Source organism: Neovison vison, chromosome 6, assembly GCF_020171115.1.
Source record: "Neovison vison isolate M4711 chromosome 6, ASM_NN_V1, whole genome shotgun sequence".
Classification (NCBI taxonomy): domain Eukaryota; kingdom Metazoa; phylum Chordata; class Mammalia; order Carnivora; family Mustelidae; genus Neogale; species Neogale vison.
The window spans coordinates 48,904,096-48,931,025 of record NC_058096.1 but is presented as its reverse complement, the minus strand read 5'-3'; the positions used below and the strand labels follow the sequence as shown (position 1 = coordinate 48,931,025).

The following is a 26,930-nucleotide window of genomic DNA, read 5'->3' as shown; positions in this document are numbered from 1 at the left end:
CTTATATTTGAGCCGTGTGTCCCAAGCTTGTTTTAACCTAGTTGTTTCCAGTGGAAGACCTTGGCTTCCCTCTTTTTGCAGACATTTTTGTGTTTTCACATTCAGAGGTGTTTCTCTTATTTTCAAAACTCTGACATTCACAGATTTTCTTGAAAAGTAGTAGGATCTTTCCAGATCTAAATATCCTGATGTGTCACTGGGCAATTCATTAAGAGAAATAGAAAAACTAACCCCAATATTTATAGCTTTTTCTTCAGAAGAGCAAGAAATGTGTTCTGCTGGTGCCATCCTGGCCAATTACCCATATTTTCCTTCATAACACAAGCTGTTGGTCACTTTAGGGCATTCATGTCTTCCTGAGAACCATGCCTTCGTTTGCTTTTTTCCATTTCTTCTTCCAAACTTAACTGACAAGACTACATTTTTTTTTCATTTTGTCTAAAAACGTAGGAATCTATTTGAATAAAAAAGGACTATCTCACATGGATTAAAGTTTCACTGTTTATATATAATCACTCAACTTGGTAATTAGAAATCAAGGATTTTTCATATCTAAAGGTTTTATCATTTTTTCCTTTGATTTTGATTCCTTCCGGATGGTTTTCATGCACTCCTAGCACCTGGAACTCTGGAAACAAAACCTTCAACATTAGGTAATGCAGTTATGGAGCAAGAGAGCTTTGTTTCCTCTTTTTTTGTCTGTTGGTATCTTTAGTAACAGGCTCACATTAACAGATTCATCCATTGATATCCCTTTGTGTGTCTGTGAACTTTGTTCTTACTTGCAGAGAAAAAAAAAAATTCTTCAGTTTTATAAACTGTATCTCATTTTTAGAAAGCATTCCTTGAAATAATTTTTGAATTTAAAACCTCTTTCTACATGCTGTTAACTTTAAAATTTTTAATGCTAAATGAAAAATTCCTTTTGAATCTTGGGCCAAATAAAGTTTAATTTGTATCCCTAGTGGCTCCTTAAAGGTGTCTTTCTTATGTTCTTGTTAAACATACACCTTCAAAACTTTCAGGAGACTGTCTTCTCTAAGCTTTACAAAGTTTTGAGTTTTCCATCTCAAAATGGAAGAATAAGATCTTTAACATACACATATATATATGTTTTATATATATGTATATGTATATATATGTATATGTACATGTATATATGTATATGTTAAAGACCTCATTTAACTGGGTAAATGGTGATAGAAATTTGCAAAACAGAAGGATACATACCCACAATAAATCAAAGAACTTAAATATGCTTTTAAGATATATTTAGTATTATCAGTTTTTAGAGCTACTGCTCTTGTATTAACTAGCTAATTTTCTTTCTTCAGCTCCACCAAAGACCAAACGACCAGGTCGTCGTCCCCGTCCTAAAACCACACCTGGTCCAGATGTGCCCAAGTCCAAACCTGGTAAATGTGATGTTCAGGGTTCCAGTAAGCATAGAAAATGGAATATGGTAGCTTCTGATATGATAGCTTCCTACTACCCAAGTAGCTGGGCTTTAAGAAACAGTATAGTTGATTTCTATATTTAAGCATCTATCTTTCCTTTGTTTATGATATACTGTTATTTTTTATTTGTAACTATTAGGTACCCACAGCAATAGGCTGGCCCACAACTGGATTATTAAAGTAGGGCACCCTAAAAGTCTCACTTAGGATGCGTCTTTATGGCAGTGGGGTGTGGGAAAGCAGGAGGAAGGGGGTGAAGGGGAAAAGTAAAAGGGAAAATCACATTCAGAAAAAAATAGGGCTTAAGAATGAGGAGTAATATTTCCTTCCTCAAGATGCTGCTTCTTGATATAATTAGTGTTCTTGCTTTTTGCTTCCATAGTTCTGGAACCTGCTACAGTACCTCCGGAGCTTTTGGTGCCCACAATCGGTAATTCTACTGACCTCCACTTGCTTTCACGGAATGTCACTTTTGCTTTTCCAATTTTCCACCCAGGCATGACTGCAGTTTCACCACACCATCATAATTTCATTCCATGCTTTTCCTTACATTTCCTATCTGGGTCTTAAGAGCCTGAAGATAGGAGATTTCTAGAAGAATCCTACCTGTGTTCTTCTTTAAGGAAAGTCTGTGGTCTTGGATGCAGCTTCCTGGCTCTGCACAAACCCTTTGTCCTTCCATGTCCTGTTGAGAAAACCTTTTCCTCTTTCTCACACAGGGACTTCTGTGCTCATCCTGGACTTGGCAAATGGTGAAATTTTATTCCAGTGCCATGATTATCATTTCATTGCTTTACTCATTCAACTTGTAAGATCTTTTCCCTCTTAAAAAGCTGCATGAAATAATGGTTTCTTCAGCTTTCTGTTTCTTTGAAGAATGTTTTTGAGTATATTTTGATAATGAGAGGCATAAACACCATTCTTGTTCCAGGGTCTGATAGGAAAATAATGTGGTCTTTGTAACTTGAGAACATTAGTAGTCCCAAACTTGTTTTATTGTTTTGGGTACTAATGCTATTCGACTATTACTCTTTCATGAAAATTTCTCAGCATTCACAGTAAACCTGCTTTACTTTGGAAAATTCCAGAAATCTGTAGCCATGTGAAATTCTGTATCATTTAGAGTGTTTATGGATTATTTTCTAGGTCTCCTACTAAGCAAGTTTTAAATTTCCACTTAATATTTTTATGCTGAAAAACCTTAGAGTTAAGAAATAAAACTATTATACTTGTCATCCCTGAAATTACTTACGTAGAAAAAAGTCTTATCATCGTTCTCATTTCTTTGCTCAAAGATACACTTTGAGCATTTCCTAAAGATTTTTCCTTTCTGAAAAATTAGGAGAAATGGATATACTTCCCATCCTTCCCATACCCCATAAATTAATTTTGTTGTATACCCAGTGAATTTATACAGGATCTTTGCTCAAGCCTATATGTCTTTAATTATGACAGTTACGGCCATGACGATTATTGCTAATTTTTAAACCTTTCTCTTTAGCATCAAAACCATCCAAAAGACCTAAAACCACACGTAGACCAGATGCACTTCAAATCCTGCCTGGTAATCACTACTTTCACTGCCTTGATCTGTAACTAGGAAAATGATGTGTAAGTAACACTAATCTTGACATTCACAGCTCTGCTATGACACTAATTACAGGAACTTTTTTCCTTCAGATTCAAAACCACCAAAGCAATTACTTCCTAAACCCCAAACCCCAGCACAACCAGATACGCCACCAACTAAACCCGGTAAACAAAATTTCCAGTGCTTTAATTTAAAAAGCTTTTTCTTTGAGAATGTTGTTGAAAACTTTTATAATTTTCCATACTGTATGAAGCATAGAAACCCAAATATGATTTTGTTCATTACCTTTTCACAGTAACCACATTAATTGTTAAATGAACAAACCAATATGTAGAACGTTAGTCAGTTTCACATCTGATAGTCTGACAGTTTCCACTTTCTTAGGATTTTTAGACTTTGTTTTCTGAATTTGGGTATGTAATGAATAAAAGCCTGATTTTTCTATGTCTGGAACATATTTGAAAGTGATTTTGACATTCACCACTAGATAAGACTGGAAAGGCTGGCACAGCGTTCATGCTTTGTAGGCAATAATCAGAGATTGGCTTCCTCTAAAATACCTTAATGGCATTTTAAACAGCAACAATTACCTAAGTGATTTCCTATGAAGTAAGAAGATATTTATATAATAGTTCTAAAAATTCAACTGCTTTGCAATTGAAAATTTCTCCTAAGGTTCCAATTAGTACAAAATTTTGATTTAGTAAGAGAGTATCTCTTATAATAAATAAGCTTATAAAGAAGGTAATTTATATCAACTTAGAATAAACCACGTTCTGTATCTTATGATTAAACATCAGTAAGCACCAGAAAGCTTGGACTTTTTTATTTTTCTTACTTCTATCTGTTTATTTTTTATGATGCAGTCTTTGAGCCTGTTACACTGGAGACCGAAGCTCCCTCCCCAACCATAGGTAATGAGGTCTTCCTTCTTGGTTGATGTCTCTTTGAGTTCGCCCTTCTCATCTGTCATTAACTGTATCCTCTTATGTATATGATGCTCCTTGATCATTTTTTCATTCATTTCCAAAACATTGTTTATTATTTTTAACAGGGAACTTTTTAACATCAAAAGGCATTCTTACTTCTGTTGCTCACTTTATAACCCCTGAATGTCATTCTTCCTTTGATCACCTTCAGAGGCATTTAGATTGCTTGCAGCAATGGTCGCTGTCAAGGATTGCAGGGGCTGAGAGCACATCCATCCAGGAAACCAGCAATCCAGGAAATCTTGGAGATTTCTGCTTTTATGTGTCTGTAATTTATGGTTATGGGAGAGGAGCAGTTAAAAAGCTGGTTGGGGCTAGAGGCAATACCCAACTGTCCCTTTCTTGCAAAAGTCCTTTCCTCTTTGATCCTGTACTGTTCAAATGCACCTGGACATTTCTGCTGACAAATTCATCTTGAGACACTGATTTCCCAAGCAAAACAAGGATTTCCTTTTTTGTCTGAAGGCAAACAGTTTTGAATATTGTTACATCCTGTTGTGCTCACTTTCTCCACCTCTCCTGTACGCCATGTTTTCCATTAATTTAGAAGATGTTGTCCGATGTGGCTTCAACCAACTCTGCTGTTATGTCTTAGTCAGCAAAAGAAAATCTCCATACAAATGTTTACAGTGTCTTCATGATAAGATCTTTAATGTTACATTTAGTCTTTTGGACTTACTGAAAAATAGAGATACCCGTTTAAATTCAAGGAGTTACAAATCAGAATTTCATATCTATGCATAATTCATTCATTTCAGAATATTATAGAATTCTAGGAATCCTAGACAAAAAGTTGAATTATTACTCTTCAAACTTTTTTCTTAATTATTTCTGTTGCCCACTTGAATAATTATTTTCTAATTTTTCATTTCAAATAAATGAATAATAAAAGGAGAAATAGTAAGAAATAATACCCCATTTATTATGGAGAAAAGCCCCAAGTTTATCTTTTGTGTAACTGTCACACATCTCCAATAAACAGGCTAATTGAGAACATTTTTAAAGATTCTCCTCACCATCACAGTTCCTCAAAACAAATACCAGTGGTGGTGAAAGCCTTCCAAATACTAACAGAAGCTTTTGCAGGTTTTTTTTTTTTAAGATTTTATTTATTTCACAGACAGAGATCACAAGGAGGCAGAGAGACAGGCAGAGAGAGAGAGGGAAGCAGGCTCCCCGCTCCCTGCAGGCTCCCAAGCTCCCCTGCTTTTACAGCTTTTAATAGTAATTTAAATATTAGACAACAGAGATGTTTTTGGAACCAAGTTTCCAATGTAGTTGGAATCAGATAATTAAATACAGAAAAAAGGCCTCATAGGGATGCAAAATATAAAAGGTATGCCTATTTTGTGAGATAAATGGATACCAGAGTACAGCCAGTAATTAAGACCAAATACAATTTTTACGGTGTTCAGAAATGCTTTTTAATTATTACAGAGTAAAGAAGATTCATTTTCAAGATAATTTTCCTTCTTTTTGTACAGTTCTTAAATTTCTGTTGTTTATTGCTTTTGGTCAGTTCCTGCCACAGAACTTGAACCTGTAACTCTGAGAATTGAGACTCCCATGACAACGTTGGGTAATGATTTTTTTATGTCTTAAAGCAAGTGCATTTTCTGTCCATTATCTAGTCCGTTCTGCTACTATCTTGGTCAAGGGATTCTCTTTTTCTAAGGTTTTCCTCATCGCCCTCTCTTGTCACTCAACTATATTCTTCACTTTGAATATTGAAGATGTTTAAAGTAAGTTACTTGGTTAAGTCTGTATGCAGCTGGTATAGAGCATCTGTCTTCCACATTATCCAGTTTCTTAGTGCTTTACAGAGCCTCCAATTCTGCTCAGTGTTCTGTGGTAAAGCTAAATTTCAAATACAATTAGGAGTGGCTGCTCTATAACATCAATTTTAATTCTGTAGACATTGACAGAAGATTGTGTTAAGATAGGCAGGGCATTTTTATTGTCTACCAATGATTTTAAGAAATGAAAGGTACTTATTCTAATGTTTAATGGGAGGTATGTCTAAGCCAAATAATTTCTAAGTACAATCTTCCCAAAGCAGGTAAGCCTGGGTCCCTCTCTGATACGAACATGTTATGTTTCTGGGGTCAGTATCCTTTTTGAAAATCTGACACCAATAATAATAAGCTTTTTGGATTGTTAGAATAATGTTATATATTCTTCGTCAAAAGAACTGTCAGTGGACCAGATCCCCCCAAATTTTCTTGCATATAGATGACAAAATTCCCAAACCAAAGAGACAAATTTATTAAGTCTTGGAAAATCTAGCAAAACTTTAACAAAACTTTAGAAAACCTAGACCCATGTATCATCCGTTCTTGAGTATCTGGAGTTATAAGACAACATTAACCAGTTTCCTTTCTTCAGCTCCAAAAACTTCACAACGACCAAGGACACGTCGTCCACGTCCCAAACATAAATCCACACCGAGCCCAGCTACATCTCAGAGCAAACTAGGTAAATATGTGGTTCCTGATGCCTGTGGAACCCCATGGGATATGATTTTTGGGTGCAGTTTAACTCACCAGCTAATAGCTCCTGGGACCCTTCAGTGTGAAGGCCTGAGTAACAAGAGCTCTGGTTAAGTCTCTGTGATTTTCTTGTGCTTCTCGGTGTCTTCTTGGTACCTTTGTATTTGCTTTCTCTGAAAAATTATATTTTCTCTTTGATTCTGGTTTATCAAAAGCTTACTTAGTTAAGTATATAACAAGCATATTTAGTTCACTTAGTCACACATTTTATTAAGTGCTACATTAGCATCTGTGAAAAATAGAAATAACAAATGACTTCGTTGAGGAAGGAAATTTCTCATGTAGAAACCGTTCATAAATAGATATAAAGGAATATGGGCAGAAGCAACATATTTATTGAGTTTTACCAGCTGTCAGGCATGTAGTTAATTGTTAGAGAAGTGAAAGCTTATGCTGGTATGCATAATGAAGACCTCGAAATTTATACAGCTTGTGGATCGGTTGTAGTGATAGACAGGACTAATAGAAACAGAGGTGGGGTGGTACCCGATGTGTGGATGGTAGCAGAAGAGTAGGAATTAGAAGGGCAACCTGATTGGGAGAAGAGGAACAGACAATGTTCACTTAGCAGATGCTCAAAAATTTTGGTCAATAATGCTACTTTTAGATGGGTCCATGAAGAAGACTTTGAATGATTGATTTCAATGATAGGATTAACAGCATACTCTCCTATCCTCCTGTCAGGTCTTTTCTGCCCTGATAACAGAGAAATGACAAGCTTTGCATACTGAATGACCCTCCATATCTTGTTCTTTTATATGACTTCAGTTGGACAGAAGTCTTGGTCTTTTTCCAAAATGGACTTTCAAAAAAAAAAGCATCATCTCTTCCGGTTATTCATTATAATATCTGCTTAAAAATATCAACTATTTCATCCGTCATGATCTAGGGCCCTTTTTTCCCAATAAATTATACTTTCACATTCAATTCTCATAATTTTTAATCATAATGTTACTAGAGAGATGCCAAAAGATTTTTCTAAGCAGGGTTTTTTGTTGTATTATCAGATAATATAAAAACAAGAAAGGCTTGGAGACATGTGGAGATACTAAGGATATAACCATTTTATAAGAACAAATATCTTTGTACCCTTACCTCAGAACTTTAAAATTTTTGCCTTTTGGCTATAAAAACAGTGGCACACAGGTGAAGTTAATTTTAAGAGAGTGTGAAGACTTTTCTCATGGGTTTAACATTTCTTTTTTCAATTACTTTTGATCATTACTTGCTACAGACTCTGAACCCATTACTCCTGGGACATATTTAGGTAATGATCCCTTATGTCCTTTAGCAAGTGCTTTTTCTTATTCACTGTCAAAGTTCTCTGTGGTGTGATATCGATGATGTTGTCATAATTTGTTATCATCCCATTACAGTATTCAGCTTACAATATAAAAGCCTTTCTAACAGAAATGTGTACAGACTCAGTAAAGACCACTATCTGCCCACATCCCAGCTTGAGACTGCATCATGTCAGTCTCAGTCTGTTTAAACAATGCTGTTGGTTAGAGCTAAGGTCCGAATATGGTTCTCCATACATCCCTTCCTTAGGCCACCAATGCATTATCGATTATGATACCATGAATTTTCTTCAGGCATCTTACTTTCTGTATTTGAAGTTCTCCCTAACTTTTTACTTCATGGTGTTTCAGCTCATTTTGTATGCTTAATCTAGTGAGTTTACCAGGTGGAAAATTTGCCCAGGCTTAGGAATTCTAAATTATAATTAGAAGTGAATACTCTAATGTGCTTTGAACTTCTCTCTCATCATCATATTTTAGGAGCAATTTGTAACCAGTTTTGGATTAGGGACAACTTTCAAAGAAATGATGGCTCCTCATCTTCACTTCTTAAACACAATTGTATTGTAACTTAATCTTTGACAAACTCTCAATTTTAAAAGAAAACCTATTAATATATCAAAGGAGGAAATATCAAACCAAAGTAACAAAGCTTTCTCCACTCAGACTGACAGATTTTAGAAAGCTTAGCCATATCATCTTATTCAGAGTTATGGAACATTATATTAACCCTAAATTTTCTTCCTTCAGCTACAACAACAAAGAGACCTCGTCGTCCACGCCCCAAAGCTAAAACCACACCCCATCCAGAAGTACCTCAGCCCAAACTGGGTAAATATGTGGTTTCCAGTTTAAGGAATTCAAGCAGTCTACCCCAATTGGGAACCTAAATTCTGAGGACACGAGTCTAATATACCCACAAACAGAGGTTCTTCCTTACCTTTTTATATCAATGCCAGTCTTTTCACTAAGGACTTAGTCTCTCAGCAAATGTGTATTAGCTTCCTTTTAGCAATCTGTAGTATGTGTGGTAAACAGACCCTAGAGTGACCCGCTTTTCCTCACCCCTCTTTCCTCCCACTCCCATAGTTCTGCCTCTTGGTATTAAACACAGTGTAAGACATCTTTTCCCTGCTCTTTCCCCCTTAGAAGGCGTAGAAGCATTATTTTTACTGGGAAAATGAATTTTCTGACATTTCATGCACTCACAAAAATCTATTTGGTTTCTCTCATTGATTTTGGTCAGTTCCTACCACAGTCTTTGAACCAGTTGTACTTAGAACCGAGGCTCCAGTGACCACACTAGGTAATGACACATTTTGTCCATCAGCATCTTCTTTTCATGCTCATTTGAAACCCATTTCATCACCTTCATAACCACAGCTGCTTCTGCTTCACAAGACTCGTGTGTCATCCTCTATTGTCATTCAGTTGCTTCTTAATATATTGAAGAGCATTAAAACCACTCATTTATTTTTAAAAGAGCCAAGTATGAACTAAGTCTAGCATATGTGTCTGCAATGTAATGCATTTGAATTTATAGCATCTCACCTCCATGTAACCTATTAATCACATTTTTTTGTTGTTGAGTTTCAAATATATGGGGTTTGGGATGAGGGTATCTATACTTGATCTAAATTAAATATTGTCACAGCTCTTACAGTGTGACATAATTCTTGTGGAGATCTAAATTCTTACATTTTTATTTTGTGCATGATTTTGTTTTTTGTTTCGCCATTTTAGGTAATGATGTGGTCTTCTTTCAGTAAAGGGTGAAATAGAAAACGTGCTCAATGCTAATAAATTTAAATTACAAGTGCCATCATTAGTTTAAATTCACCCTATACTTTCTCTACCACCACCATAACTCAGTAAAGGTTTGGAACTTTTTTTCATCTAGAGATCCTTGTGAGAATATCCTTGGTATATAAATGCCTATTTCTGTGTGACTTTTGTCTTTCATAATAGTGTAATAGTCTTTCATAATAGTGTAAATCACATTAAAGGCAGTTATTGTAATGGAAGCACGTATTTTAACCTCGAAGGAAAAATTTTCTGAAACTTCAGAATTGAGAACAAGTATACTTCTATCCACACTAAGAACACTCTGTTAACCTGAGGTTTTCTTTCTTCAGCTCCCAAAGTGTCTCAGCAAACTCATCATCCACCTCCCAAACCTGAAACCACAGGGAGTCCTGAAGCCCTTCAGACTGAACTGGGTAAATTGTACAGATCCTGGTGAAGCCCATCCCATAGGGTCCAGAGAAAGTGAAGGAGGAATTTAGAGTTAACAGCCACTTCTACTCTAGAGTAGCCAGGGAGAACATGGTTGGGGGGGCTTTAGGTGATAGTATGAAGGATATTTCTTATGCTTGTGAATTAGAATCTTCTCTCTAAATGTTTGACTTCTCATTCAGTTTTATTCATTTTTTAAATATGGAAAGTATGTGATGGAATGAAATAGCTACAGAACAAATTATGTTTGGGTAAATAGAAAATTGGTGTTGTTGTTGTTGTGTTGTTGTTATGTGCCAGGCACTATAGTTAGTCCTTCATTTTTTTTCCCATTTTTTCCCACTTTTTACAATTTGAATTCAGTTAATTAACATATAATGTATTATTGGTTTCTGATGTAAAGGTTATTTCTTGCTAATTACAAAGCGAAATCAACACTAGGTAATGAAGCTCTAGGGCAGGAGTTGGCAAATATTTTCTACGAAGGGTAAGATAGTCAATATTGTTGACTTTGTGGGGCTTTGTGAACATATTTGCATATTTTGCAAATATTATGCAAATATTTGCATATTTTTCTTTTGTTATTTTACAACCACTTAAAAAATGGAAAAAATCGTTCTTGTGTGGGGTATCTGAAAATGAGCTGTGGGTGAGACTTGGTCTATGGTCCATTGTCTGTCAACCCTTGGTTTAAAGAAACAATAATCAGGGTGGGCCAGTAGTTAGGAAGGACTGAATGTTGTAATCACTGTAGATGTGCATGGCTGGGGAGGAGGCAGGTGGAGAAGTACAAACAAGTAGGACATATGCAGAGGGCCGGTGAGGAGAAGCAGAGGCTTCCTTGAGCAATTGAGGCTGTCGGGCTTCTAAGTCTTGATCAATACATCTCACTGAGGCTGCTGCAGCTAAATGGGCCCAAATGATCAGCTGAAAATATGTTGAATGTTGCACTTAGGAGTTTGGATTTCATGTAGGTCTCAACCAGAATCTGTATACGGTCATGCTTTCCCTGCTTATCCTGCTATAGCTCAGACTGAGTGGCCGTCCCTTATCCTGCTGTTTTAAGAGCCTAATCCTAATCCTAAAAGCCTAATCTTATTGACCAAGTTCTTTGTCTCTTTCCAAAAATGAGTTTTCAGCAAGCTTGGTATGGTCTATTTTGGTATATTACTTATACTAAGATCATGAAAGAGTGAGACACGTCTGGGGCACTTCACAGGGAAAATTGTCTACTACAGAGATAACACTTACTAAGTAATAAATTGATACCCAAGTGCAGAGAGACTCCATGTCCCTCAGCTCAGAACATTAGTAGTTTTTGCTTGGTACTCTAGATGCATTATTACTTAGGTACAATTATTTTTGCAGTTCTGAGATTGTATAAATGTTTAACACTTGATTTTTGTTTTTTTGGTTATTTTTGGTCGGTTCCTGCTACAGTCCTTGAAGCAGTCACTCCTATGAAAGAGGCTCCAGGGACTGCATTTGGTAAAACCACTTTCTGACCTTCAGCAAAAACTTCCCCTGCTCATTGTCAAACTCATTCCACTCATAGCCATTCACTTACATTCTTTATCTTTGGAGTTGAACATGCATAAAACAAATGACTTCTTATTCTTATGAGAGTCACACCTGAATCTAGTTTGGGATATCTTCCCTCCCTGTAACTTAACTTTAAAATTTGATGATATGATAATTTTCTTCTTCTGATTAATTTATTTCGCTGAGTATAAAATCTTCTAGTTCTATCCACGTCATTGCAAATGACAAGATTTCAGGTTTTTGATGGCCGCATGGTATTCCATTGTGTATATATATATATACCACATCTTCTTTATCCATTCACCTGTTGATGGACATCTAGGCTCTTTCAATAGTTTGGCTATTGTGGACATTGCTGCTATAAACATTGGGGTGCATGTGCCCCTTCAGACCACTACATTTGTATCTTTAGGGTAAATACCCAGTAGTGCAATTGCTAGGTCATAGGGTAGCTCTATTTTCAACTTTTTGAAGAACCTCCATGCTGTTTTCCAGAGTGGTTGCACCAGCTTGCATTCCCACCAACAGTGTAGGAGGGTTCTCCTTTCTCTGGTTCCTCGCCAGCATCTGTCATTTCCTGACTTGTTAATTCTAGCCATTCTGACTGGTGTGAGGTGGTATCTCATTGTGGTTTTGATCTGTATTTCCCTGATGCTGAGTGATGTGGAGTACTTTTTCATGTGTCTCTTGGTCATCTGGATGTCTGCTTTGGAGAAATGTCTGTTCATGTCTTCTGCCCATTTCTTGATTGGATTATTTGTTCTTTGGGTGTTGAGTTTGATAAGTTCTTTATAGATTTTGGATACTAGCCCTTGATCTGATATGTCATTTGCTAATATCTTCTCCCATCCTGTCAGTTGTCTTTTGGTTTTGTTGACTGTTTCTTTTGCTATGCAAAAGCTTTTGGTCTTGAAGTCCCAATAATTCATTTTTGCCCTTGATTCCCTTGCCTTTGGCAATGTTTCTAGGAAGAAGTTGCCATGGCTGAGGTCGAAGAGGTTGCTAAGGCAGGATGTATTTGCAAATTGAAGATTTTGGGGGTATTGCAACATTAAATGTTAGACTCATCATATAAGGTCTTAAGGAAGTAAAGCATCATTTTGGAGCTTGGTAGATCAGGGAAGGAGTTTAAGTCTTGACGTCACATTGGAATTTGTACAAGTGGACAGGTGAGAATGAACGAAGACAAGAAAAAAAATGGGATATATATAGAGGAAACCAGAGGGGCAGAGGATCTGCTTATTTGAAGTGTCCATCAAAAGCTCTTGTTGGTAACTCCACATTTGGATAATACCACAGAAAATTGAAGGAGGCTTGAATGTTCTATTCAGGAGTCCAATATTGTTCTTATGAGCTTCAGAATCATTTTCTTTCCACACTGGATGATGTTTTTTTGGTACTGATAGTGTATGGGTGCTTTACTGAATGCCACAGACTGTGAGTGGGTCCTAGCCCAGTCCTCTTGAGAACCTTCCTTTGGGTACAGGTCACAAGATCTTTCCAAAGCTGAGTTATCAGCAAGGTCATCATACCCATTTTTGGTTATTTGTGTAATGGCTGCTCGGATCTTTAGGAACTTTTTCTACAACCATAATGTGATAAATATAGTAGATATCTTCTTTATTCAGCACCCACTAAAGTGGAAGTCAGTATTTTACTTGCTTTTCAAGATGATTAGGGATGTATTTAAGTAAAAGCCTAAAAATGTCCTAGAGTCCACCATATAGATTCAAATAATCAATCGTGAACTAGTTGAACTGTTTCCCTCTTAACAGAGGTAAATGTTCCCTCTTAACTGTTTCCCTCTGCTTAACAGAGACTACAAGTAATAACTATCTCATAAGATGAAGAAGTCCTCAACTATAGTTTAGCCAAGTCTGGACCAAACAGTTGGTTTCCCTTTGTATTAGCTTATTAAGACTGCCATAACATCTTTGACTGAGTGGCTCAAACAATAGAAATTGATTTCTCACAGCTTTGGAGGCTGGAAATTTAAGATGATGGTTTCAGCAGTTTTAATGTCTCCTGAGGCCTTTCTCCTTGGCTTGTAGATGGTCTCATTTTGCTGTGTCCTCACATGGCCTTTTCTCTATGTGTGAGCCTTCCTTGTGTGTGCCTCTATTCTTATAAGGTCATCAGTCATACTGGATTAGGGACCTACTCTTACAGCCCCATCTAATCTTAATTGCCTCTTCAAAGCCCCTATCTCCCCTATCTCCAAACACAGTCACATTTGGGAGTTAAGTCTTCAACATAGGAATTTGGGGAGACACAGTCACAGTCCCCTTCATCAAGAAATAAAGTAGTAGTTCTAGATGAAATGTTACACTGACAAAAGACATCTTGAAGTGAATTTCATAACCCTTTATACATTTTTTAAAAACCTCTTTTGCTTATTTTATTACTTCAGTTCCTGTTACAGACCTTGAACCTGTTACTCTTAGAACGGAGACACCTGGGACAACATTAGGTAATGATTCTGTGTCATTCACCAAATGCCTTTGTTGCTCATTGTACATTCCATTCAGTCTCCATCTCCTGGCTTTCCCTCTCTCATAAGACAGCCACCATCATCTTCTGTTGCCATTTAGTTACTTCATCTGAAATCCTGAAGCCTCTTAAAAACAAATTTTCTATTGTTTTTATGAGAGCTGATCTTAGCTTAATTCAAAACATTGCTTTCACTGGTACATTTCCATTGTCATGTTATCTCATGCTTTGTTGAACAGTGCTCTCTGTTAAAGCCAAGTTTAAAACAAATTGGGATCTTTTTCTTATCTAGGCTGATCAGAGGTAATAGCCATTCTTAGGGTCCTTTGTACATTTAGGTTGCTAAGTCTTTAAAAAACTATTTACATGGTATGTTTGTTTCTTTGTTGGTGCTTTAAGTAATGACATGTTTTATTACTAACTTGACATATAGGAAATTACCTAAATCCAAAATTTTTAAATTATAAGCCTTTTCCTCAGTGTGACCCTAACTGCCCCTCCCTTGCACCAGAGTTGAGCCTTCCTTCTCATTTTTTCCCCAATGAGGAAATTCTGTGTGTTTAATTGCAAGTGTTAATCTTCATGCCTTGAATGAACAACTCAACCAGACACATGAATTTGCCTCAAAGTACCACCAATGATAAAAAGAAGACACATTGGCATAAAAAGATTAAAAACATTAAATAACGGAAAATTTCCTGTAACTTTTGAAAATCTGACAGCTCTTGGAAAAACCTCTCCTCAGAACCCAGAACCTTAACACCTAGAGTAACACAAAGCTTTTCTCTCTTCAGCTACTAAAACAACACAAAGACCCCGTAGTCCATGCCCCAGACCCAAAACAACACCAAGCCCTCAAGTACCTCAGACTGAATCTGATAAATGTGTGATTCTTTAGTTTAAGGGTGAACCCAAGTAGTCTATCCCCATGAGAACCCCAAACAGTGCCAACCTATTAGTGGCTCAAAGTGTGAGGTCATGACATGGTCAGTAATGTCTGCTTTGCCCAGGTGTCAGAGAATGTGGCTGGGTGCGATATATTTGGTGCTACAATATATAAGTCCCTTGCATATTTCTGGACCAATATTGGCAATTGTGGGTGATATTCCAGCTGTGGGAGATTTTCTAAAACAGTAGAGTTGGGTACATGTTTGCATGATACATTAAATACTGACCTTGCAAAGGAAAAGATCAAAGTCGATTAGACTTGGACCTTGGGCTTACTACAGGATTTCAGTGAATGGAGGGAAGAGTAAACCATGGCAGAAGGGCTATACATGTAAGGTGGTAGGGGGTTAGCCACAATGACAGTCCAGCCTGAAACAGACTGTCTTACTTCCAGATGGCCAAAACAAGTTTATTGATGATGCTGCATTTGGAAGAGTCCAGAGAGCCTACTGAAAGAGGATTTTGAGGACCTGATTCAGGAGCTTAGATTTGGTACAAAGACCTCAGTGGTCTTTGATTTCTGCTTTATCTGGTCTTTAGCCAAACAGATGCTCTACTGAGTATTACAGACCGAATGACCATCTTTATTCTGGTCTCTTATGTGCCGTGGTTTGGAAAGAGTTCTCAGACTCTTTCCATAGATGACTTCTCAGAAAGATCAACATAGTCCACTTCAATGATTAAATTTTATATCTGTTTCAAACTTAAAAACTGTTTATTGTATCCATGTTTACTTAAACATAGTAAGTACACATTTTCAGCTTCCATAGAAATACAGATTGAGCTCAGATTTTTTTAAAAAACAACTTCCAAATAAATAAATTGGAAAAAAAAAAACTTCCTTCCTAAGTGTATTTTAGGTCAATGAATAAAAATATTTTCTAGTGCAGAGTTATCAGAATCCATTAGCTAAAACCTAGGAGAATTTCATGCTGACTTCTTTAAGACAATCAAGATAGTTCAAAGGCTAAACTAAGACCAAGACTATAGTTTGGCCAAATCTTCAAAGAACAACCATCTACTCTTTCCTTCATTTAGGAGGTTAATTTTTTTTCTTTGTTTTTGTAGAAAGATTGATACACAAGTAGATTTGTTTAGATGTGAATGTTCTTACTTTTCATGTGTTTTAAAATTTCTTTGGTTTACTGTATTTTGGGGTCAGTTCCTGCTACAGTTCTTGAACCTGTCACTCTTAGACCTGAGACCCCAGGAACAACATTAGGTAATAATATATTATCTTTTCAACAAGACTTACTCTGCTTTTGTCAAACCCAGAGTTTCATTTTGCTTTATGTGACCATATGTTATTCTTCTTGGACATTCATTTATATTCTTAAAATTATGAAAACTCTTAAGTTTACCTGTCATTTTAAAGAGAACCAGTCATACATGAATGTACTTCAGAACATTTATTTTCCAGGTAACCTATTTGAAATTTTTTCACATTATTTTTTGTTTTATCTAAGCAGTGTTGGTTAAAAATGGTTCTCAAACATACTATAGCTTCCTACCTCTTCTCCAGACAGATAAAGCCAAGAAATAGCAATCATGGGGCCAGGAAGATCCATTTATTTCACATTTTGTTTCCAAATTTTTTTCTATTTGTGTGATCTTGTTTTGTTTATATTTAGGTAATAACGTGTTTTTGTTTTAGTAGTTACATAGAAAGTGTGGAAAGATAGGAAAACTGTATTCTAAATCTCGGGTTTAATATGACAATCCTTCATAATACATTAAAATTTAACAGTGGTTCTTAACCTTCTATTGACAAATCAACCTGCTCTATGACACTTTGATTATAATTACTAATATTTATTTCTTGAATTAAAAAGGGATTTTTTTCTTCAAAGAAACTTCTATAGTACAAGAATTATATACAGAGTATACATGACAAAAATCTCAAACTAGAAGGACACATGTCTAAAAGTTGTAGAAAATCTAGAACCATATTTTCACCTCTCATTGCTTCCAGAACAGAGGTAATGTAGTTGTGTGATAACCCTAGAATTTCTTCCTTCAGCCTCCAAAACATCACAACAGACATGTCGTCCACGTCCCAGACCAAAAACCCCACCAACTCTTGAAGAATCTGGGTCCAAACCACATAAACAAGTGTTCCTGGTTTAGAGTTGCAGTAGCCTAACCCAGCAGGAGCTCAAGAGTAATCCCAATATATGGAAGTAACAAATAGGCCCCATAAAAGTAAAGATAGAACTTGTGTTCAACAGCAGTTCCCACTGTAGAGATGGCAAAAGGAACACAGCAGGGGAAAATCTGTGGAGCAACTGAATGCTTCATTCTTCTAGAGTGAAGTCTTCTCTGTCACTGTGCATTTAATTAATTTCCATTTATATACTGAAAATAAAACTTTAGAAAAATTGGGCATATTTAGTTCAAATTAACAACTAATATCTTTAGTATCCCTGGGTAATATTAGCAAATTTGGGGGTATAAATTAGGTGTGGGAGACATGTTTTAATCCTCAAACATGCAATAAGTTGAGAACAAAAGCCTTCATAAATAAGATAGAAGATGGCACTAGACATCATGTATGCAAAGACAAGATCAAGATTGATTTCTCACTGCTATCAACAAAATGTACTAGGTACATAAATATGTAGATCTCAAAAGTTAGATTAAGAAACTTAAATGGTGCCTTGAAACCACCGTAGTACATGTATAAGTAGAAAGGTAGGAATATGGAGTGCCTGAGTGGCTAAGTCATTAAGTGTATGCCTTGGGCTCAAGTCATGATCCCAGGGTGCTGGGTTTGAGCTCTGTGTCCTACTCCCTGCTCAAAGGGAACGTGCTTCTCCCTTTCCCACTCCCCCTGCTTGTATTCCCTCTCTCCCCCTCCCTCTGTCAAATAAATACATAAAAAAAATTTTTTTTAAGGTAGTAATAAAGGGACGCCTGGGTGGTTCAGTTGGTTAAGCAACTGCCTTCGGCTCAGGTCATGATCCCAGCGTCCTGGGATCGAGTCCCACATCAGGCTCCTTGCTCAGCAGGGAGCCTGCTTCTCCCTCTGCCTCTGCCTCTGCCTGCCATTCTGTCTGCCTGTGCTCACTCTCTCCCCCTCTCTCTCTCTGATAAATAAATAAAATCTTAAAAAAAAAAGGTAGTAATAAAATCAGAAAGAGTGAGTATAAGTAAGACCAACCAAAGGAGAAAGTCTAACTATCGTACTAGTAGAAAAGATGTCTGACTAGAGATAGTCAAATCCTTCTGAATCTTCATTGGTCTGTGGATTCTCACAGTGGAGATTCTTAGGCATCTGATGGAGTAATTGAGATTTGATCAAGCGGACATCAGTAAGCTCTTTGTTGCACATGAAAGCATATTTCTTTGCTTAGAATGAAGGGGTAACCTGCTCAATTCATCATGCTGTAGCTCCACTTTCCTCCCAAAGTTGTTAGCAATACATACACATCCCATTTTGATTTATTAGTTAGAATCAGATCATCAAAGGAATAAGAAAATCGTTAACTCACTTAGGTATGGCCAAATTTTAGGAAATCAGAGGTCTACTTTTTTTTAGTTGAATAGTTTTTAGAAGGGAGTTGAGGGAAATTAGAAGGAGAGGTGAACCATGAGAGACTATGGACTCTGAAAAACAATCTGAGGGTTTTGAAGGGGCGGGGGGTGGGAGTTTGGGGGAATCAAGTGGTGGGTATTAGAGGGGGCACGGATTGCATGGAGCACTGGGTGTGGTGCAAAAACAATGAATACTGTTATGCTGAAATAAATAAATAAATAAAAGAAGTTGCTACATAGTTCTAGAAAGTATATGATTAAGAAAAATTTTGAAATAAATGTTTTCAGGGTTTTTAACATTTTAAGCAATCATTTTGTTTATTTTTAATACTTGTGGTCAGTTCCTACTGCAGACCTTGAACCGGTTGTGTTGAGAACTGAAACATGGGTAACAACACAAGGTAATAACACATGCTCCTCAGTAAGTGCTGATTCTCAGACTCACTCCATCAACATCATAGCTACATGTTCTGTTGCTTCATAAGGACTACATTGTCCTCTGTTCTTCATCCTAAAAGTTTTGAGTACACTGACTCTTAAAACAAGTTGTCCCTTGTTTTTAAGAGAGCCATGCATAAACCTAACTCAGGTCATCTGTTGTACAAGTAACCATCTAAAATTGTTATGTCATCTCATGTGCATTTTAACCATGTTTTATTAAAGCTGGGTTTAAAAAGCAGTTCTTTTGACTCTACTGACTGTTATGGTATCAGGAAGTTTCTTGGTGCATCTGCAGTCCTACCTTTTTTTTAAATTCTCTAATATCTGTCCTTCGATAAACATTTTAGTTAATTATATGGCCTTATCTTAGTAAACTATCAGAGTTTGTATCTGACCATGGCTGCCCCATAATATTTCTGCAGCAGGACTTACCTCTTTTGTTCAATAGAAGAGAACTACGAACACTACTTCACTTCTTGAATTAATAACTTAATTCTGTATGACTCATTATCAATGAAATTGCCTTTATAAAAGAATGTATACTACTAAGGGTGAAAGTTTCAAATTGAAAGTTTGAAAAGACAGATTTACTAATGAAGTAAGTTTAGAAAATCTGGAGTCATGTGTCATGCTACCTTTAGCTTCCAAACTGTGGACTCTGTAGTAACCAAAGGTTTTCTTTCCTCAGCTCCTAAAACATCAAAACGGACCCGTCGTCCACGTCCCAAACATAAAACTACACCAACTTCTGAAGCACCTAAAAAAATACTGGGTAATTGTGGGTTTCTGGTTAAAGGAGTAGTCTTAGAAGCTCTTGGGAGTCTAGGATTGATGCCAGAGGGAGAAGAGATAGCCCTTGTGATCCCAGTATTGGTGAAGGCACTAGTTGATCTACACTGATCCCACCATTGACTTAACAAAGGAAAACATTGTTTGGGAGACATCTGGATGTCTTTGGGAGGGAACTAGATTCCTTGTATTTTGTGCATAAAGATCTTCAGTTTTAGTATATATTTTATTTACTCTTATTTCATTCCATACTTCTCTAGAAGACAAAATGTCTTAAATAAAACCAATCATTTTTATTTCAAGAAACACTAAGTGCCTTTCATTTCCCCCTAGAGCTACATCAACAGCTGTGAGGATATCACAGATGTATATGGCTTCTTTTTACTTCTCAGTCTGTAGTATACCCAAAGTCAAAACCTGCCCCAGTAGGAAACATTCAAAGATTGAACCAAGGCAATGTGTCTGTGCCAATCAAGATTACTTTTTGCAGGTTTTATGAACATCTGTGCATTTAAAGAGAGAGAAGTTTGTGAAGGACAGGAATAAGGAGTTAGGAATAAAGTGGGAAATCTTAGAATTGAAGGGGAGGTGAACCATGAGAGACTATGGACTCTGAAAAACAATCTGAGGGGTTTGAAGCGTCGAGAAGTGGGAGGTTGGGGGAACCAGATGGTGGGTATTAGAGAGGGCACAGATTGCATGGAGCACTGGGTGTGGTGCAAAAACAATGAATACTGTTATGCTGAAAATCAATTAATCAATTAATTAATTAAAATAAATTTTAAAAAAAAAGAAAGAAAGAAAGCAGGTATTGAGCCCAGCTAGAGGACACAGGTCTCCTGGAATAAGGGAAGTTCTGCTTCTAAGTGGTAATGATAGTAGTGAGTTTAGAAGGGCCCGTAAGAGCAGTGAAGAAAGTTCTTGAAAGTATGACTCAGAAGTTTGGATCTGAACCTAGAAGCATTAGTGGTCTTTCCTGTACCCACATATATAGGGTACAACATTTTTTTGTGTAGAGCAGAGAGCTGCTCTAGTTGGCACCACACACTGAGTGGTTGTTCCTTATCCTAATTAGCTGAATACCTTTGCATCATGTGAGTTCTAAGACTATTTCTACTCACAAGTTCTAAACAAGATGAACATAGTTCACTTTGCTTTGTTCTTTTCTATGCCTCCTTTCAAACAAAAAACCATTTACTGTATCCATCTTATTTAGACATTCTATCTCCTTAAAGCTTCCACAAAAAAGCCAACAATTGCCAGAACACTTTTATTATTATATATCTGGTAAAATGTTTAAACAAGTTTCCTAGGGCAATAGTCGGAATTAGGTACTTAAACAACTAAGAGAATATTGTATTGACTTTGAGAGGCTTACCAGGTTATGTAGACTATCACTATTTCCTAAAAAAAAACATTTACTCGGTTATAGGGTGACCAAATCTTTAAGTACTTAATTTCAGAAGAAAATTTAATTGCTATACATTTATTGAAGCAGTGTTATACTGGTTAGAATCAATTTGCTGACTTTTCACAAATGTTTATTTCATTGCTTTTCATTAGCTCCTACTACAGATCTTGAACCTGGCCCTCTTAGAACTAAAGCTCCAGAAATCGTGGGTAATGAGAATATGTGTCCCTCAAATAGTGCTTTTCCTGCTCATTGTCATACCACTGTAGCCACGGGTCCTACTGCATCCTTAAACCATTTTAACACCCTCTGTTGTCTTCCATTGCAGTCTTCATCTTGAAATTATGCTAAACTCTACATCAAGTTGTGTTTAAGTTAAACTTAAGAAAATTCTATTTTCTTAATAGAATATGTGAATATGTGAATATGTGAATATTCTATTTTCAAGGCACCAAACTGCCATGTAACTTGTTCATTGTTGTTTCATGCAATCATATGTATGTGCTGAAACAGGACTGACTACTTTAAGCTTTATTTCAAACATGAATTTCCACCTATCCCTTATATGCCCTGCTTATCCTTCATTGATTGCAGAAATACCATATTCTTTAATCATATTACTTTTTATTGTATTAGAATTTGTGTGATTATATATATGGATCTGTTTTTTCCAAAAATGATGTTTTTAGTTAATTATCAAAATTATAATTGTGCCTAAGTCTTGAAAGTTTAGATGATAGGCTTTCATTATAGAGTAGGATGCTTCTTTCTTCTTTGCTAAGAGGGTTTTACAGTGAAGGGAAGCAAGGCCAAAAATGAACTATTGGGATTTCATCAAGATCAAAAGCTTTTGCACAGCAAAGGAAACAGTTTCTTAACTTTTCTTGAGTCAAAGACTACTTTGAAACATCGATGATCACACTGTTTTATGTACCGATCCTCATGCTCTCAAATAAATAAGTTCATTATTATATCCATGATTATTTAAATAATAAGCATTTGTCTCAACTTGTACAGAAGTACAAGTAGACTGACACTTTTTCCAGTAAAGTTAGAAAAGTATAAATATATATAAATGTGTAAAAGTTAGAAAGGTATAAATATATATAAATGTGTAAAAAAGTTTGTTTAGCAAAATTTTACATATTAAAAATAATCAGATAATCAAAACTTCTAGGAAAACTTCTTAATGATCACAGTGTTATTAAGCAGAGTACAATGCTGTACCTATCTTGTGAGATTAATGGGTGCTTTGCCAGAGTGTGGTCAGATCTTCAGAGTGCTCCTTTTCTGTCAGATGCGAAGCTTAAAATTTGACTTTTGCAGTTAGTCTTCAAATGAATTTTTAAAATATCTTTGGTTTATTATTTTTTTTACTAGTTCCTCCTACAGCCCTTGAACCCATCACTCTTAGGACAAAGGCTCCAGAAACTACATTAGGTAATGATATTCTGCATTCTTCAACAGTTCTTTCCTGCTCATCATCAACCCACTCTATCATAATCATAATCACTTTGTCACCAGCTTTATAAAACTGTCTTTTCATCTGCTGTCCTTCAACTTTATTTTTTTTTCTTCTTAAGGGCTTTTAAAACTCTTAAAAGAAGTCTTCTATTGTTTTTGACAGTTATGCATGGACCTGGGAATATCTGTCAACCACGTAATCTTGAACTTGTATCATGTACTCTTGTCTAAACTGGGTTCAAATTTAAACCCGAGTTTCAAAGTCGGTAATGTTTGTATCTTCTCCTGACCAAACAAATCATGACAGCTCACATGGTATTGCAGATTCTTTGGGAAAGTTCTATTTCTTGGTATGAACCTACAACCCTACTACCTACAGTGTGGCTAGAGTCCTTACCTATTTTTAAATCTAGACAGTTATGAGATTGCTCACTCCTTGACTTGACTCTGTGTGTGAGATTTGTCTCTCCAGAATCTTCAGTGTTTAAAACAATAGTTAACAAAATAAGAGAAAATATTTCAACCTTGAAATATATATGCCTTGAACTTCAAGGCAATATAATATATTTTAGAAAATTTTGCTCTTACTTCCAAAACTGTCTTCACTGGAGTAATCTGAAGTTTCATTCTTCAGCTCCTAAACCAGCACAACGAACCCGACGTCCACGTCCCAGGCCTAAAACCACATCAAGCCCTGAGGCAACTCAGACCAAACAGGGTAAATATGTTATGTCATGGTTTGAGGGGTGAACCCTAGCAGTCTGTCTCAGTGGGGTCTCAAGGAAATGCCTCTGATGGGAAGTAATAGTCTTCATGTTCCCTAAAAGTCAAAGAATGAGTTATGGTTAGCAACTAATTCTTGACTGAAATTTTTCATCTCTTTAAAGATGTGTTAATAGCAAGATTGACATAATCAATCATAGTTATTTATTGCTATATCTGCTCTTAAAAACATGATCTATTTATTGTGGTCATGATTATATAAGCATAAGTATCTTTTTCAGCTTTCAAAAACTGCAAAAAGTTACTTTCATGCATATTTTCATATCTATTGCCTAAACAGCATTTCCAAAGCAAGTTTTCATATTGGTTAGAATCAGAAAATCAAACACCTAGAAAAACCTCATGCAGAATTTAAAGTTTGTGACTATCTTCTAGGACGAATAGTCCCCAACTAGTATGACCAAATCCTCAAAAAGAAACTGTTTCTGTCAATTCAAAAGTTAATGTTTGTCATTTGAAACTAATGTTTTGAAAAAAAATTAGGATTTTCTATGTGTGTTTAAACTTTCTCATGTTCATGTTGTCGCATTTGGTTAGTTCCTGCTACAAGCTTTGAGCCTCTTATTCATAGTTCTGAGACTCCAGAAACAATGTTAGGTAATGATTTTTGTGACTACATTATAAGCTTTTTTACTCATTAAAAACCTACTCCATCATTGTCATGGCTAGGGTTACTCCTGCTTCCTTAGACTGCTGTTGTTCTGTTTCATACTTACCTTCTTGGTAGTCAAGATTCTTAATTCAAGTGCTACCTATTGTTTTTAATTTTTTATTTTTTAATTAACATGTAATGTATTATTAGCCCCAGGGGTACAAGTCTGTGAATTGCCAGATTTACATACTTCACAGCGTTCACCATAGAACATACCCCATGTGAGGAAATCTATCTGCCATGAAACCCCCTTTAAAATTTCATTACCTGGTCTGGGAATACAAAATGCTGATAATTAAAGATCATGAATATTTTCTGAGCAACTTACTTTCTATGAGATTTTTGAGACACTCTCATTATTCCCTTCCTATTTTAAAAGATGATTTCTCTTCTTAAATTATCCCCCCTGCAAAAAGAAATGCTTCCTAGAAGTGCTAAGCCTAGTAAATATAAGTTACAGGCTTTCCTCACCATGGGTGAATTTTGTTATTCTATATCTTCCACCACAGTTTAGTATTGGTTCTTAATCTTTACTAAGTAGGAATCTCTGAGTATCTAATTATATCAGTATCTATTCCTATTCCTTAATTAATAATTTTTTATATTATTTTGGTTCTCAAAATACCCTCAGTAGTGATACGAAGCAAATTAGATTAGTAAAGTAAAAATTTTCAAACTTAGGTAATAAACTCAAGATAATTTAATATGTTTTAGAAAACATAGGCCTATGTACAATGCTTTTGATGGTTTCTAGACCTAGAAACACAATAGCAACCCAAGATTTTCTTCCTTTAGTTTCAAAAACATGAGGGAAAAATTCATTCTCCTCCCAAACTTTAAACTTTCCAAAGTTTCACAGTTGAAACCAAGAAAGTCAACGATTTCTAATTTGAGTCCTTCCAGCTTATTGCAGCTGGATCCCAGGATTGACAACGTGACTTGTTAACTTTCACTTCCCAGCTCTATGCCTTCTAAGAGAAAAGAGATACAAATATTGATTAGCATATTTACAATTGCACATTAACCAGAAGGTTCATGGTTAGGGAAGATCGAGGGTAGCCAAAATCATCATGTGCCCTGCATAAAGATTGTCTCCAACAAAAGATGCATCTCATTCTATTCTCCTACCATTTCATTTATCTTTTTAAAAATTAGCAATACTCCTTTGGCTTAGTAAACAAAAATTTCCTTGCCTTCTGTGTTCCTGGCACCATATTAACAGTTGAGTGGAGTGAGGTGAGGTGAGGAACAGAGGTAGAGATCAAAAGTAAGAACATGTTTTACTTCTTGAAAAGGAAACAGTATAATTGTGAGGAAACCTTGTTTCCAAAGGGTTTCTGTTGCTTTTTTAGATATAAGGCAATTTGCTTACACAAAAGCAATTTGTTTAATTGAGTGGTAAAAATATAGAGAGAAAATGCTTAAGTCAGAGTTCTGTGTGGACTGATAAGAGTTGGGCTTTAAAATAACCAATTTTTTTTTTTTTGCGTTAGTAGATGGAAGGGTAGGAATAACAAAATAAAAACTCAATACCTATTGAGGTTACCCAAGGGGGGTTCAAATTATAACACAGAACAAAGCACTCCTAGATGGTACTAAATATTTTGGTAATCTCAATATCATAAAATCAGTGATAGGAAGCTCTTAGAAAGCCCTTGTGGGAATTCAGATTCAGATATAATAGTAAGAACCCATTTTATTTTCAAATTTTTATGTAACGATGTCAGATTGTAAATCTTTTATACTTTGTAGGCCATTCAGTGTCTGTCACAACTACTTGATTCTAATGTAGTATCTCAAGTGAAGGCAACCAAAACCAGTATGTAAGTGATATGTAAATATACCTTGAATCATATTAGTTTGTGGGTGTGGTTGTGTTCCAATAAAGCGTTACTTGGATTTTATATAATTTTCACATGTCATAAGATATTACTCTTAATTTTTTTTTGCATCATTGTAAAACACAAAATCCATTCTTAGCTCACAGGTCAGGCAAAGGGCTGGATTAGGAGGACCATAGTTTTCCAATTGCTGCTTTAAATAATAAATACTCCACATGGCTCTCCATAACCCTATGATTTTGAAAATCTATGCATTTCAGTTCATTGCTACCTTTATCTAAAATCTGTGAAATATCCAAAATTACTTTGACAATTTAGATGCTCTTCTTTCAGCTCCCACTGAACTGCAAACTCTTATTTTGAAACCAGTGACATCACCAAGCCTAGAAATGACACAGAGTCAACCTGGTAATTAGACTGTTTTATCTGTCTGGGTACATTGTAAGCTTCAAGGGACATATTCCAAGTGTTGATTTCCAAATATAAAAAAGCAAATAATACATTTAACACCTCCATATATTGTACATGCTCTTTCCATGACTACCTATTGGTATTAACTTAGTAATTTATTTATAATAATTGCTATTCAACTGCTGAATATACTTATCTTCATTTTATTGTATTTACTCTGTATCACATAAAGAATAATCAAGTATGTGATTAAGTAGTCAGTAAACCACTAAGAAGAACTGATTTTATTCTTCTTATTTTTCACTAAAGATTACAAACTTCCTCTTTAGAAATAAATTAAATTTTTGTTCTGCTATGTGAAAAGAATTCTAGTTCAGTTGCAGCCATCAAGGAAAGTGAAAGTGCTCACTTCAGTAAAGATAACAAAACCAACCTATACAACATTGCCTTTCAAAATTAAAAACAAATATTTTAAGTTAGCAATGAGGTTGCTACCCCTGAC

General features: G+C 35.8%; 1 protein-coding gene across 25 annotated transcripts in view; it reads left to right on the top strand.

Moving 5' to 3' along the window:
* The window catches only part of LOC122908449 (ABI family member 3 binding protein), a 250,542-nt gene that overhangs the window by 138,882 nt on the left and 84,730 nt on the right, over positions 1 to 26,930 (top strand). For 7 of the 25 annotated variants that reach the window (XM_044251253.1, XM_044251244.1, XM_044251237.1 and 4 more), the window contains 20 exons: positions 618 to 653; positions 1,335 to 1,415; positions 1,840 to 1,887; positions 2,959 to 3,021; positions 3,138 to 3,212; positions 3,915 to 3,962; positions 5,557 to 5,616; positions 6,423 to 6,512; positions 8,638 to 8,718; positions 9,134 to 9,193; positions 10,023 to 10,106; positions 11,563 to 11,610; positions 14,075 to 14,134; positions 16,265 to 16,324; positions 18,978 to 19,037; positions 19,766 to 19,849; positions 21,430 to 21,486; positions 22,658 to 22,717; positions 23,376 to 23,459; positions 26,351 to 26,425. The exons of 2 other annotated variants lie outside the window; for them this stretch is intronic. In XM_044251253.1, coding sequence (XP_044107188.1) covers positions 618 to 653; positions 1,335 to 1,415; positions 1,840 to 1,887; positions 2,959 to 3,021; positions 3,138 to 3,212; positions 3,915 to 3,962; positions 5,557 to 5,616; positions 6,423 to 6,512; positions 8,638 to 8,718; positions 9,134 to 9,193; positions 10,023 to 10,106; positions 11,563 to 11,610; positions 14,075 to 14,134; positions 16,265 to 16,324; positions 18,978 to 19,037; positions 19,766 to 19,849; positions 21,430 to 21,486; positions 22,658 to 22,717; positions 23,376 to 23,459; positions 26,351 to 26,425 — 1,314 coding nt within the window. The remainder of the gene's footprint in view (positions 1 to 617; positions 654 to 1,334; positions 1,416 to 1,839; positions 1,888 to 2,958; positions 3,022 to 3,137; positions 3,213 to 3,914; positions 3,963 to 5,556; positions 5,617 to 6,422; positions 6,513 to 8,637; positions 8,719 to 9,133; positions 9,194 to 10,022; positions 10,107 to 11,562; positions 11,611 to 14,074; positions 14,135 to 16,264; positions 16,325 to 18,977; positions 19,038 to 19,765; positions 19,850 to 21,429; positions 21,487 to 22,657; positions 22,718 to 23,375; positions 23,460 to 26,350; positions 26,426 to 26,930) is intronic. 16 more of the 25 variants (XM_044251248.1, XM_044251245.1, XM_044251238.1 and 13 more) reach the window with 13 other exon arrangements.